The sequence below is a fragment of the Octopus bimaculoides genome, chromosome 3 (assembly GCF_001194135.2).
Source record: "Octopus bimaculoides isolate UCB-OBI-ISO-001 chromosome 3, ASM119413v2, whole genome shotgun sequence".
Lineage (NCBI taxonomy): Eukaryota > Metazoa > Mollusca > Cephalopoda > Octopoda > Octopodidae > Octopus > Octopus bimaculoides.
Window position 1 is genome coordinate 60,969,718 of NC_068983.1, and position 15,466 is coordinate 60,985,183.

The following is a 15,466-nucleotide window of genomic DNA, read 5'->3' on the forward strand; positions in this document are numbered from 1 at the left end:
GACAGACAGACAGACAGACAGACAGACAGACAGACAGACAGACAGACAGACAGACAGACAGACAGACAGACAGACAGACAGACATTCTCATTTTTATATATATAGATATACGAATTTGGAACGGTGTTAATTGTAATATTTCGTCTCAGAGAAACGTCTGAAAGAGACTTGTGTATTAAAAACACAGAGCTTGCTCAGCATCACGTCGCTGGATCATCAAACACACTGTTTCTGCTTCATTTGGTCTCTTCAGTGACGAACACTAATAAGTACGTATATTAATTTAGTTCTATCCTGGCCAACTTCCGCATAATTTAGTTAAAGATTTGTTTACTGATTTCCATATTGAAACAAATATTTTTCGGCTTATCTCAGAATGTCCAGTGGTGTTCGTCACTTAGTAAATCAAATGAAGATGACATACTGTGTCTGATGATCCGTCAACATTTTTCTCATCAAGCTATGTGTTTGCTGTTGTTGTTTTTTTTTTAATGCAGAAATCTTTAAGAAGTTTCTCTGGGGCGAAATATCAGTTTGCGCAGTTCTACGTTTTTATATACATCATAAATGTATGTCCTGGGTACCACTTTAAACTGCATCCGGTAGTGGGACCCTGCTTCAGAAAGTTTCAGGGTTTTGAGGAGTGTGGAACTAACTCAGAGCCACTTTTGTTCCAGGTCTATTCTGACCCAGGGTAGTAGCACCAGTTAAGGTCCCAGCTACAGATTAATTAACATGTTATAGAAGAAACTCCAAGCACAAATTCACACTGTCTTGTGAGTATCTTGGAAAAGGAAAAGGCTAGAGGTATCAACCTTGGCAGCAATCTAAGGAGTGGAGTCCCTCAAGCGGACCGATGCCTTCTTTGATACCTTTCTGGCAACTCCAGAATAGGTAGAGCTCTCCAGCCCTGTAAGGTAATTCGCAAGGAGAAGACAACTTCAATGTTAAACCTACAGTTTGCTGATCTCTGCAACTAGCTTAGCCAGCTGAGTCACTGTGGCCACATCTCCAAGTCTAAAGAATGCGAGTGGAGTGTGCGAACTGATTCCCACTTTAAAATTACTAAGCGCCGGTAAGGAGAAAATCCCACTAGTAATGGAGACGAAAATGACAGATACTTGATGATTCTGGCAGTCGCATCAATTCCACATGTAGGCTTTGCCACTCTTTCTCATTATCATCGGACATACATTTTATACACATCGCTATTTTAATCTAATGCCATTTTAAGTGTGTATGTTGATTTAAAATTAAGATGATTTGCAACTTTTTAAACTTATTAAATTATTGATGGAGAATGAAATTAAGATGTAAAATTTAAATTGCCATTTCATTAACCTTTAGAGGAGAATCAAAAATTATACTCATGACAGTTTGATAGCAACTGGTCTAAATTGCTTTCTCTTAGTGTAAAAGTGAAACTAAAATAGCAATAGCAATTTTCATTTCTTTCAGTTAATACTCAATCCTAGATTTTGTTTCACACAGAGTCGTTAGAATTTGTAAAAAGAAAATTACAAGCAATGAAAGCAATGTGGGAGCCTTATGCAGTCTCTTAACAAGTTAGAAATCTCGCTCAAATTACACCCTACCATTGTATAAAAGAAAAGATACATTTGATTATGTAGCTCACTGCCAGATTAGTCATTGCTAGAGCGCTTTCCACCTGGAACTACACTACAAAATTTACATAACGTTCTCATCGTGATTTACAACTCTTCGACATCCTGCCACAAAACAAAATATGAAAAATCTATTAGGTAGTTTGCTAACCTTCACTCACCAATGTACAACTACTAACCCTTAAACTTGTTGCTCTTTCTCTCCCCCTCTCATACATATATTCTTTTACTCTTTTATTCTTTTACTCGTTTCAGTCATTTGACTATACCTACTCATTCTGCTTTTATTGCTCTCTTGGGAGCAAACCACCATTTGTTGTTGAAGATGGCTCCCGTCAAAGCCCTCTTAAGTAGCGTGCTAATCCGGTCTCTGAAAACCTGTCTCGACAGCAAAGACGCGTTTAGTTTCCAGTAACCGGGACCCTGCCTATGTGTCTTATCGCAGTCTAGCGTACACGTTACAGGTTTGTAATCCGTGTAGCTGACTATGTGGAATTGTGGACACCCTACGCTTTCTCTATCTACTGTCCCACACAGTATCCTATCTAGATACGATCGCGACGACCAGATGCGGTTGCTCCATGTCCACGTTGGCGTATTCGGGTGGTCGAGTCGGCACCTGTCAGACAGTTGAAAGCGTCTGAGTAGGCCTCTGAGGCATTTGCATCCCCGTCTATTCCTATCTCTACCCACGTAGTCTAGATGCGTGTCCAACGTAGCATTCCAATCCCCCACTAAAAGTAAAGGATGAGACGTTCCTAGGAATACTTCTAGACGTCGAAAGAAATCCGGCCGACCTGTTAAAGGCAGTGCGTAGACTGATACGAGTCGAAAAGCGCACACATTGCTGCAATTGACATCCAGGACAACCAGTCTACCCTCCGGGTCTACGAATACTGTCTTTACTTCGTGATCCAGACACTTCCGGAAAAGTATCGCCGTGCCACTACCGCCCATTCTCGGCAGACAGGGAGAAAAATAAATGTTAAACTGTCCGCCAAACATGGACTTTAGGGCCCGTGGATTATGGAGTTTAGTCTCACTTGTGGCTATGGTTTCTAATTCATGTGACTTTATGTCGTTTAAGAGGTACCTTTGTTTCCAAGGGGACCCCAAGCCACGCGCATTCACACAACCAATCTTGATCATTTATAGATAGATAGATAGATAGAGGGTACTGTTCCGTGGTAACAGTACTGGTAAGATCTCAGGAAAAGTGCTCCATCTGGTGAGAAATAAATATTATCTAATAAGAACAATATATATTTTTATGAGCTACTATTAGTTTCATACGGTATTTTAACACGTCTGGTGTCTCAGCGCAATCTTCAGGATATATATATATCCCGGTGCGTCTACTTTTTTACTTTTGTCATCCCCCTCCCCTGTGTTTCACTTCTCATACCTCATGTCTCAAATATTTGTATGCCAATCCTCTTTTCAATTCACTTCCAGCCCGTATTTTCACTAGTCAACCACCTGCAGAACACCAGCCAAGGAGGGACTGTCAAATACTTGACCTATTTGTAAAAGCAGACAAATTTCCATCAAATCGAAACCAATCGTCTTTTTAAAAAAATGTTAGGACGGCTGAATCGCTTTTGCAGGCTTCCGTCAGAACTCCTCTGAGGTCTAAATAACAACTGTAGCACACAAAATCCAGGCAGATCAACTGCAACCATCTCATCAGACTGGAAATATCTTGCAAATGTCATGAATGCAGCCCTCCTCTCCTTCAGTTAAATCATACAAATCATCGCACACGAAAGAAATATCGATGGGAACCAATTTACTCACCTGAACAGTTATACATTGCGTTGACAAGTTTAACGTCATTAAAACTAAGAATTTTAGCTTTTCCAATAATCCCCTGGAAACGTTTATCTTTGGTTTCAATGGTCCTTTCTCCATTCACAGAGAATTCCTACAAATATATATAAAATAATAACTAAATGCGCCCTTTTAAAGCCTAGCCAGGATCATGGGCCCGTTTTCAATGGCGTATGTGTTCCCCAGCTGGATGGGACGCCAGTCCATCGCAGGGTTGCTCATTTTTGCCAGCTGAGTGAACTGGAGCAACGTGGAATGAAGTGTTTTGCTCAAGAACACAACGCATCGCCCAGTCCAGGAATCGAAACCACAATCTTGCGACCATGATGATGACACCCTAACCACTAAGCCACGCGCCTCCACACAAATATATATAACAACATGTTTAATAACAATTTCTGATATAAGGATGATTAAAGGGAAGAACGTAAAGAGTTTGACAAACACTGCAAACCATTTTGTGCAACGTTCTAACGATTAAAGCCATGGGTTAACAGAATCGTTAGAGAGTTGCAGTATTTGTTTTAGCTCTTTATGTTCCGAGTTTAAAACCCGGGTGAACTTTGCACTTCATCTTTCTGGCGTCAATGAAACAAAAAACTAGTAAAGTACTGAGATCAACTTCATTGACTAACCTCCTCCGAATTCCGGCCCTTATGCCAATATTAGAAATATAAGAAAGTAGTGGGTTAAGGAAATGGCTAGTACTCCAGATAAAATGCCTTGTATTTATCCCGACTCTTTACGTTCAGAGTTCAAATTCTGCCGAGATCAACTTTGTCATTCTTACATTTGGAGGTCGATAAAATAACGGACGAGACAAGTATGGAGTTGATATCGACTGACACCTCCCAACAAAATTGTTAGCCGTGTACCTAAATTAGAAACCACAAGTGGTGATGGTGGTAGTAGTAGTAATAATAGTAGCAGTAGTGGAGCTGGAAGAATCGTTAGCACGCCGGACAAAATGTTTAGCGACATTTCTTCCAACTTCACGTCACGTTCTGAGTTCAAATTCCGTCAATGTTGACTTTGCTTTTCATCCTTACGGATCCGATAAAATAAATACCAGCTAAGTACTGAGGTCGATGTAATCATCTAGCCCCACACTCACAAAAACAATTTTCAGGCTTTGTGCCTAGAGTAAAATTATTATTAATGCCACCAAGTCCATTCCTTCATTAATGCAATAGAAACGCATACAAACATTTTAGAAAACATGTCACAGCAAGAGAAAAGTTCCATAAAAATGAAGCGCGAAGTAAAGCCATTATACAATTGACTGTGACGTACGGAAAATGTCTTATTTTAAAAATAGTGCATTTAAATGAATAAACATTGTAGCCAGAGTATTCAACAATCACCCGACGTCACGATTCGCTGGAATGTTACCCACGTGACAAAGAAGATTTGACCAATAACGATTTGACATGGAAAGACTATAACCCACGTGATAACAAAATCTGACCAAGCACGACTTCACGTAGAATAGGCCCTAGCGGTGATTTCAACGTTTGGTGCGCTCCTTTCTGATCCCCTTAATCAATATAAAATCGATACACACGCGACTACCAGACAAAGAATATGAAACGACATGGCGGATGGCTGGACCGAGCTAACTTCAACATAATGAACTACCGGTGACAACAAAACAACGACTAGGAGTTAACTTTTTAAATACTACAATTACACTAATATCAGAAACATCCAAACTTTCAATGATGTTTGTCGTTCGTAGTAACAACAGTATTTGTCTTTTGCTTGCATACGAAAATAAAAGTTTGTTGTCAAAAATCTCAATAGATTTCGTCGTCCTCTTCCATGTACATTTGCTGATTTCTGACGCTAGAAAAGGCAGCTGTCAGCAACTTACAGTTGTGACCACATCTCCTGCTCCAAGTACAACATAAATACAAGACTGGTCTAGAAAGCTAAGTGGCTCGTAACTATCTGCCTAATCCATCCTTAAATAAACTACCACACGATTCTTTGAATTCTCAGGGTCCAAAAGCAGTCTTGTTCCACCTAACCTAATTTCTTTCAGAGTCTCTGGGTAAAATGGTTTGTATATTTCTCCGCTGCGAGTAACGGTAGCATAATAAAATTAATCACTCTTTCGTTGGCTTTCAGCATCGAGTCAAACTGTGTTGTTGATAGAAAATCCATCGGCAATAAACATACGTTACATCTAGAGGAGGGGGTTATTATTATCTACTTAAAAATGAAGTAACACTTATTGAACTCAAAATTAATTTCGACTCTCGGTTAATGGAATGATTTTTTTTTTAATAACTCTGTCAGCGAATGAAAAGAAGTGTCCATAGACTTTTTTCTGAGATCACTGAGACTGGCATGACGAAGTTTTCCTCAGGCCAGAGACATATTCTAAATATTTACCGAAGTATAAACTCCGCTACAGAACACTACTAAGAACCAAGTCGTAGGGTTAGCCCTATCCGTTCATCTTTTCAAACCCCTATTCCTGGGAGGGTAGACTCTTCAGGTACCTCCTCCTAGGGTCCTATCAGAAGCAACCGAATCTCCAAACCGAGCCAACCAGTTACCTTAGGTAACCAGTTGGCTTGAAGAATCCATATTGCAGTTCTTTCCAGCGGTATTCTAATCATGTGTCGAATCAGCCAATGGATTAGGTCTCGCTTCTAAGGAAATATATAAATTTCACAATTTTCTATATTTCTAAAAATATAGTGCATTGTTTTCACTCAAAATACACCGAATATTTAAGAAATTACAATCTAAGATATTGATTGATTTTCATTTGGGAATAATACACTACATTTTTTAGATGTGCACAAAACAGCTGCTACATTGAGTAGTGTAATGTATAATATAAAGTCACAGTATTTAGGATGGAATTTTTAAATACTAGTATACTTACATAGGAGCCATAATGCATTATACTTCTATAGTCGTACTTAATACCATACAGGTTCATAGAAGTGTTCGTTCGTTTCTCAAAATTGTAGAAAAGTCTATCGATGACGTTTTTGTTTATGATGGTAACATAGTTATCACGGTCGATTCGGGTCTGCTCATGGAAAAGGCCGATAGCATGACCAAGTTCATGCAATATAATGTCTTTCTATGATGGAAAAGAAAACAGAACGTTAGTTTAGCTGCATAAATAAATAAACCAAGCATGCAGATGTAGGAGAGCACTGCTAAAGTCTAATTTATTTTGATGAGGACAATTCATCAGTTTTGTTTTTGTTTTTTTCCTTCTGACAATTTATTCAAAACCTAACCATTGTTTTAAAGACTGTTTTGAAATGTAAAAAAGTTTTGCAAATATTATAACAAAATAAAATATCACATATTACAACATCTAACTTAGGGTACCATGCGTTGCTTGAATTGGATATTTTAAAGTTGGAGAATCATAGAATGATTAAAACTAGCACAAAACTTACCACTCGGCAATTCTTTGCAAGTAAAACGTCTTGGGATGTGGGTTGCATTCCGATGAAAGAACTACACCTTTTAAAGAAATATATTTTTGGGTATAAAAATTCATGTCCAGTTAAACATATTTTAATACGGTAAGGGCTATATGTACATAAAACATTCTATACTGTAAAGAATGTACAAAATATTTCATATTGAGAAAGATGTATATAATGCTATCCAATGCAATAGAAATATATAAAATACTCCACACAGTGAAGAATATATAAAATTTCACATATTGAAAAATGTTTGAAATACTCTACAGTGAAGGAAGTATAAAATATATGGGAATTCCAGGTTTTACTGTCCAATAGAGATATTTTTCAAAATAAATACTTGGCGGTTCAATTTATACGTGATAAAGTGTATGCAACATTCCCGTAATATTTTATACATTTACAAGATGTTTTATTAGTGAGGCTTTGAGGAGTGATGAGAAGTTAGGGTTTGGTTTTAGGGCTTATGGTAACGATCTCCCAATCTTTTCACGGGTAAGGACACTTTTATTTAAATGAATTTTCCTAAGGACCCAGTCTTTTGAAAGGTCTGTCTACTTAAACCGATTTTATTAACGACAAATTCGCTTTCTTAGTCACATTCTTCAATATTTGTAACTGAACAATTATACGTAACTTAGCAAATATACATTTCACATTGAAGCCTTTTAAAATTTTAAACACACTTCACGGCCTCCCAGTAGTGCATTTGTGGACTAAAGAATCTGTAGTCCTCATTTGGGAACCGCTGCTCTAGGATGAGTGGTTAAGGTGAGCGCTTTTGCGATAGCAATATGAAAAACTCTCGGATTCCTGGAAAAAGTGGGATGGTCATGATTGGAAGACTATAGTCGTGTCAAAATTTCTTTGCGCTTGACCAATACATTTAATACATGCGCAAAATCTCAAATGAATTGGACTTTCTGGCATTTGTTTAAGAAAAATTTCTGCATTGGGAGCGAAGTATAAAATATTATATAAAAGAAAAAAAAGAATGTTTAAAATACTCCATACTATTTATTCCTCGACTAATTTAATCAGTAGGATAATTTATTAGTAGTAATACGACCTAACCAGCAATAATTGCATCTTAGGGTCGCTTATACCACGTTTCCTAACCATACTATCTGCTATTTCTTTGTCTGGCCCTCTTCAACAAAAATGCTTCATAGAATAAACAAAAGAAGTTTCTTTATAATGAGTAATATCTCAGCTTGCCACATCAGAAAACAATCTAAATAGTTAGATTCTGGATTTGTGGTCCTTTGATCGAAGCGACGCAAAGGTTGAGTGTAAGATAATTGTTAAGCAGTATTAATTTCATTTCACAATATTGAAGTCAAATGTGTTGTGCACTGAACCCTTCCCATTCCATTTAGCTAGCAGCTGAGTAGATGCATACATGAGCAAGGTAAGGATGTTTTCGTACTGGGAATGAATCGATACAAATAAATTACGTCTGTGTACAGTCTCACATACAAATTCTCTCAAAGTTGTCAGTGCACAGGTGTGGCTGTGTAGTAAGAAACTTGCTTTCCAACCACATGGTTCCGAGTTCAGTCTCACTGCGTGTCACCTTTTGGGGGAGGGGCCAGTCGATTAGATGGACCCCAGTAAGCAAGTGGTACTTAATTTATCGACCCCGAAAGGATGAAAGGCAAAGTCGACCTCGGTGGAATTTGAACTCAGACCGTAAAGACATACGAAATACTGCTAAGCATTTCGCCCGGCGTGCTAACGTTCCTCATTTCTTTATTACCTAGTAACAGGTTATACATAGAAAAAAGAATTTTGACAAATACAACACATAAAGACACTACAACACGAGACATAACATAAACTCGGGAAACTAAAAATGCAAAAAGAAATTAGAGTATAGAAGAAATAAAAGAAACGAATGAGAAAATGAAAAATGATATGAGGCGCAATATCCATTCGATCCCCGAAGTCGAGTGGTTACAGTTTTACAGTTTTCCTCTCTTTTCATTCTCATTTTTAACACAAAAAAAGTTCTTTTTTTTCCACTTTTTTCTACGAAAATTTTCGCATTTTTTAATCGTCTTTTTTTTTTCTGAAAATTGTTCATGTTACGTTTAGTATTCCTTGTTTAAAATGTTCTAACCTTGAAAATTCTACCACAGGCAGCATCGAATTAAACAATACCGGCCAGTCAACCATGGTAACCAATTCCCTGAAAGTATTCAAACAAATTCCATACCTTTCGTCGCTTACTATTACACATCTCTTATTTTCCCCAAACCTATCTCTGGGCAACTTTACTCTTATCAAGTTCTTCCACTTATATACGTTTCTCCACCTCTATGTTCTTCTTGTAATAGATCAAAAATCCCTTATACTTATACACCTTCTGGGTTCGTTTTCTTTTTTGCTTCTGGTCTCTCCTTCTGGTGTCTTTTCTACTTCATCCTTGAATTTATACTGCTCTTCACATTTTTTTGCCGTCTCTTCCGCTTCTGTTGCCAATCCCTTTGAGTTTTCCTTAGCTGTTGCTTTTTTTTTTTCCTTTTTTTTTGGGGGGGGGGGCTGACGAACCCGTCACTCCCCTCTTTTGCCACTTTCGTTTCTTCCTTAATCCTCTCCTTCTCTTGCATATTTCTTTTGCTTCTCTTCATTTCGACTTTTGTCTCCATTTTTCTTCTATCTCCTTTTCTCGCACGTTCTCCTCTTTCTCACTCTGCGTCGGTTTACTCTGCTTGGGCTCATACAAGGGGCACTTTGACTTCATGTGCCCCCTTTCTCCGCAAATGTAACAATTGGGTCTACGGCCTTCTACTATCACCTTTAAAGAACTCTCTTCAGCGATCTCAATCTGGTAGGGAAGCCCCTCCACATCCTCCAATGCGGCGAAAATCCACATCTCAACTCCGCACCACTCACCAGCTCGGCGCACCCATCCCCTCCCCCTCATCGCTCCAAGTTCCGGCCGGTCCCCAGTGGCAGCCAGAACAGCTGCCACCAACTACACTGCTTGAATTTCAGGTGGCACTTTTGCTATCCTGATCCGGACATGATGCCCTCCCTTATACGTGGGTAGCATCACCTTGTCCGACCTCAGGACAGCAATGGAGTGTGAGACCGCCTCTTCTTTGGTGGAAAACCTCACCTCCACTGTGCCATATCTCCTCCCTCTGTTGACAAATGTCGCCTTCTTCATAATATCGCCTAGGCATTCCTCCACGTCTTCTTCTGACAGCTTTTCTATTTTATTTGTAACAACCGCTTGCGTGCGGTGCACCACCGTCTTTTCACTCTTCTCGTTCAATGATTCCTGTGGGAGGACCAGCTTAATGGCGTCTCCCTCCTTCACAAATTGTTCACTTTTCTCGATTTCCTCTCTGTTGATTTTTACGTTTCTTGCTTCTAGCGACATAGCTGCCTTTGCCGCAGCGGTTTTTTCCGTAGCTTTCCATGCTACGCTTTTCCTCACCTACAATGGGGAGAAAAAAGATCTTTTTTAAAACGGGGGCCACATTTTTCATTAATGTTTTATGTAGTGTTTTTGGTACCGAAAGACTTTCAAACTTCGTATACTTATCTATTTTGTGTTATAGAACAGAAAAATATTTTTGTATTCGAATTTATTTCATGTAAAAAATTGTCTTATTTCGATAATTTCAACCAATCACTGACAAGTATTCAGTTGTTTATATTTACTCCTTTGGCTGATTAAGCGGTGTAAAGCGTATTTAATTTCCATAGCTTCGTTTTGCTTTTTTCTTTTTAAATTTGCTGTTTTACCCTAACCCTATCACCGATAGAATTGTTTCAGAATCGTTTGTTTATGTATATCGGCTGAATGGACGTCAGTGATTGGTTGAAATTACAGAAATACGACAACTTTAACATGGAATAACTTAGGGATTTCTTTTTTTTTAAGAAGACTAAGAGAAAAAGCTGTTTTATATGACACATTCTACCAGTGTTCCAAATTTCAAAGTGTTTCGTTAATGAAAAATGTGGCCCCCGTTTTAAAAAAGATCCGAGAAAAAGAGCAAAAACAATAACAGCAAATAACAACAACACGCGCGAGTCGCTTCAACAGTAAATAATAACAGTAGTAACAACAGCAGACACAAACACACTAACCTTCTCTCGCACCGTGGTCACAAATGACTAACTATACAAAATGGCGTGCTAACGTTTCTTATTTCTTTATTTCCCATAAAGGGTATACACAGATATTAGTACAACACATGTGGGGACATACAAAAATAACACAGACAAATAAATAAATATAAAAATTAAAATTAAAAGCGTATGATGTACATGCATGATAACAATGAAATGAATATGAAAATGGACTACTTGCCCCACCAAGCGGCCTCATTTCTTCCTTTTACCATTTATAAGGTGTGTCCCTTAATATATCCACTCCATGTTCCTTTATTATGTCTATGTACTTCGAACTATCCGGTAACCATTTTTACGTCCGCGTACAGTCTCCAATATTTAACTCCTTTTTATATTTGGATATCACATCCTTTTGGCTTTGAGTCACCTGTACACACAATTGCAAGCCTATAATGTTTATGAATCCCTCCATGTTCACGAATTTCGCCGTTTTCCACCTCCTAACCTCATAAATCAAATCTTCTTGTGCCTCCTCTGTCAACAAATTTTGTAAATCCTGTGATGTCAGTTTGCTTTCTTTTTCTTTTTGTTTTGTAAAAGAGGGGGATGGGTGGGTTTTGTTTCTGCGGGTAGAAGGGTGGGACTGAGCAGGTGTGGGTGGGGTGAGGGTGGTTTGGTGTTCCATCTCGTTCTCTCCTTTCTTTCTCTTTTTCCCAGCTACTGTCTATACTTCTTCCTTTCTCTGCGTTTCCTTCAATATCTCCTCCTGTATTTTTTCTGGCTCTTTTTCCTCTTTTTCTCTTGTTTTCTATGTGGTACAGTGTGCTCTAATGTGGCCTTTCTGGCCACATTTAAAACAACGAGGGACTCTTCCATCCACCTACACTCTTAGAATCGTCTCTCCGATCGACACCGTTTCTACAAGTTCTTCCAGCGTTTCCACTTCCGCTTGAACTATTAGGTCTAGCGTCTTGCCTTTCCATTTTGTTCCTTCTATTTCTGTGGCCTGGATGACGGCCACCTCCTCCTTATTTCAGAGTAGGGCCGCTGTTGCAATCCAAGCCACATCTATATCTGGTGGGATTCCTTCTACCCTAATCTTGGAAGTTTTTCTTCCAAGATTAGTGGGTAGAAGGACCACTTAATCTGTTCTTGCCGTAGTCATTGCTTGTTGCCTTGCCACTTCCTCTGTCCTAAAAGGGACTACAATAGATCCGTATGAATTTCCTCTTCCTACATATTTATCTCTTTCATTACCGAGCATAAAGCCTTTTCAATTACCTCCTCCTTCGCATGTTCCAATCTTCTTTCTTATACACCAAAATCTTTTTTTCCATCTCCTCCAACATCTTCTTGGGTGGTGACAACTTAACGTCACCCACCTCTCTGTGCGCCATTTTACCGTCTTTGTCAATATTTGATAAGTTCACCTGTTTTCTTTTTTCTTTTGTCACTTCTGCAAAGTTCTTTTTACCTAATTCTCTGTCCATCTTTTTTACCGCCCTCATCAGTTCTTCCTCTGAAGAGGACAACTCAGTATCGCTAAGGTCCGAGTAATACATTTTACTTTTTGCCATTATCCTAGCTAACTCTCCTTAAAGCGGGGAGAAAGCACCACCAACAAAACCGCTGCAAAGCAGCGCAAAAACAATTTACAAAGTGTTAAAAAAACACTGACGCAAAATTACAACTGTAAAAATAACTTACAAACACTCAACGGCGTGCTAACGTTTCTGCTAGCTCGCCGCCTTGAAAAGACAAAAATAATATCACAAGAATTATTTTCTCGGAAAAAATAACGGAACGTCTCATTCAGGAACAGTTTTTATATCCTTACTTATTGAATTGCGGGCAGAGTAGAAAAGAATCATTGCAATCGAGTCTATTATCAATATCTATGGAAAAGATGTGAACGATTCAACTCACTTTTACAGTCTTCTAAATTTAATAGGTCCTATAAACATCTCGATAATGAAAACATCTTGTGAGACAGGAGAGCATTGGTTTCAATTTAATGCCCTGTTTCTATAGAAATGCTCTGTTTCTATAACAGGAGGATGAAATGATTTGAACTGTGTCTCGGCATTACTGACCACGTAGCCTTAATTTTACTGTTTCGACCTGTTAATTTACAGCTACTTTATTTTCTCAACTCCTGAAGGATGAAAAGTTGAACACAAAAAGATGCATCTAAATATTGCAAGACGTTTAGGAATTCTCACAATAAAATTTCTCAACGTAATAATTTCTGTATTTTGTCAAAATTGAGTGACAGACGAGTGGACATTTCAAAGAGAGGGCTTGGACGAAATGGACAGTCTTTTATTCTTAGTTTCTTAATCTTGCCCTTTTCTATTTCTTTCACTATAGTCACTAGACGGAGAAAAACTGCATACAATTCCTTAATCCGACTGGATTCTTCCTATATGTAACAACAGTTGTTCAAAATAACTCAACAAGTCAGAAATGGTCGGAAACTTAATGATGTCGTGAAGAACGGGCTCCTGACAGCGTACATCACGGACAAGTCCTGGTGACGACACTGCATTGCTTGATTATTCTGGTCTGGTTCTCCAGAAAATATCGTTTAGTTCTTTGTCTTCAAAAGATGTCAGCTCTTCTATTATCTATTTTCATGATCTTTCTAGCTTCCCTTATCTTCTTTGTGTTATCGAGAAAGATCTTTTCCCAACAGCTTGCGGTTGTAGTATTGCATTCGCTAATGTTATTGATGCAATTATTATTGTTGCTGGTACTGATACTGATATTATTGCTGCTGTTATTGGTACTTTATTTTAACTATCTTGAAAGGCAAAGTTGACCTCGCCGCTGAGTATTTTGTGCACCGCTAACGATTCTACCAATCCACTGCTCTTCATAACTTTTTCTGACATAGGCACAATGTCAGAAACGTGCGGGAGACGTTAATCGATTAAATCGACTTCTGTACATGATAGATTCTTTAATTTATCGACTTGGAATAAGTTCTACCAAAACACATAGTTTCAAATGAAAGAGAAGGTGAAAGTCTTGGATTCGGCAAATGCTTTTTTATATCAATCTGAAAGTATGAAAGTCAGGGTTAAAATCGACAGGATTTCAATTTAATAATAAAAAGCCTGAATGAATACCGCAACGTGTTTGATCCGACGTTCCGGCGTCTATACCAACCAATACTTTTTCTCTTTCAACCATAGGCACGAGGCCTGAAATTTTGTGGGAGGGTGCTAGTCAATTATATCGACCTCTGTGCTCAACTAGTGCTTATTTTATCGGCCCCGAAAGGATGAAAGGCAAAGTGGACCTCGGCAGAATTTAAACTTAGAACGTAAAGTCGGAAAACATGTTGCTAAGCGTTTTGTCTGGTGTACTAACGATTCTGCCTGCTCGTCGCTTTAAATAATTCTTTTTAATACAGGCACAAGGCCTGAAATATTAGGAATGAGGGAGAGTCGATTACATCGACCCACATGGCTCGACTGGATGAAAAGCAAAGTCAACCCCGGCGGCATTTGAACACAGAATGCAAAGTCGAACGAAATGCTTCTAAGCATTTTACCTGGCGTGCTAACGATTCTGCCAGTTTGTTGCCCAAATAGCAACCATTAATATCAACAAAAGTTTCAACTTACCCCATACCGTTTCTGAAGGTAATCTTGTTTTTATCTTGACTGTTAGCTTTCCGGAAACGAAGACACGTTAATGCATTCCAGTCGTCCATTGCATTCTGAACTTCAAGCTTCTGTTCTTTAGTAACTGTCGAAGGATGAAGAAGTGAAGATTATGCACTAATTCAATAATATTTTAATGAAGTAACAATCAAAAATTACAACTCCAAGATTTCATTAGAAAGTTGCAGCCATGTAATCAGTTATAAGGATGATATTGCACATGATATACAATATATACACATATACACTTATATTTATATTTATTATTCTTTAACAAGAATGGTGTTGACAATGACTTCCAAGTTTTGGCCTGTTAGCCTTCATTGGACAGTCCGATGTAGGCTAAACAGGCAGAAACTCCGAAGTTACTCTCAAGGGAGAAAGACCCATCATTACCTTTAATTACATTTTGAAAACTGTTGATGGCAACTACATACATTATACCTATGTATATAACATGTGTGAAGTGGTCAGAGTGTTGCACTCACAATCGCGGTTTTGATTCCCGGACCGGCGGTGCATCGTACTTTTGAATAAAACACTTCATTTCACGTTGCTCCAGCCCACTCGGCTGAAAACGAGTAACAACACCACGGACTGGCATTCCGTTCGGGAGGAATATTGGCTTACTTGCCATGCCAGCGGGATGGCATCATTCGAAAGCTACGACAAAGCGATGAAGTGCATTGTGACCAGCGTTGTATAACAGCATCCGACAGTCTGATCGATACGGTGACATATCATGTATGTATATATATATACCCTAATACGTAATGGTTTCAGT

The 15,466-nt window shown here is 38.5% G+C and overlaps 1 protein-coding gene across 1 annotated transcript in view; it reads right to left on the bottom strand.

Annotated features, from left to right (window-relative positions):
* The window catches only part of LOC106882289 (zinc metalloproteinase nas-15), a 30,578-nt gene extending 15,792 nt beyond the window's left edge, over positions 1-14,786 (bottom strand). Inside the window, exons 1-4 of the mRNA XM_014932909.2 lie at positions 14,644-14,786; positions 6,887-6,953; positions 6,355-6,558; positions 3,423-3,549 (exon numbers count right to left, since the gene is read on the bottom strand). Of these exons, the coding sequence (XP_014788395.1) occupies positions 3,423-3,549; positions 6,355-6,558; positions 6,887-6,953; positions 14,644-14,732 (487 nt within the window). The 5' untranslated portion in view covers positions 14,733-14,786. The remainder of the gene's footprint in view (positions 1-3,422; positions 3,550-6,354; positions 6,559-6,886; positions 6,954-14,643) is intronic.
* Positions 14,787-15,466: the final 680 nt, after the last annotated feature.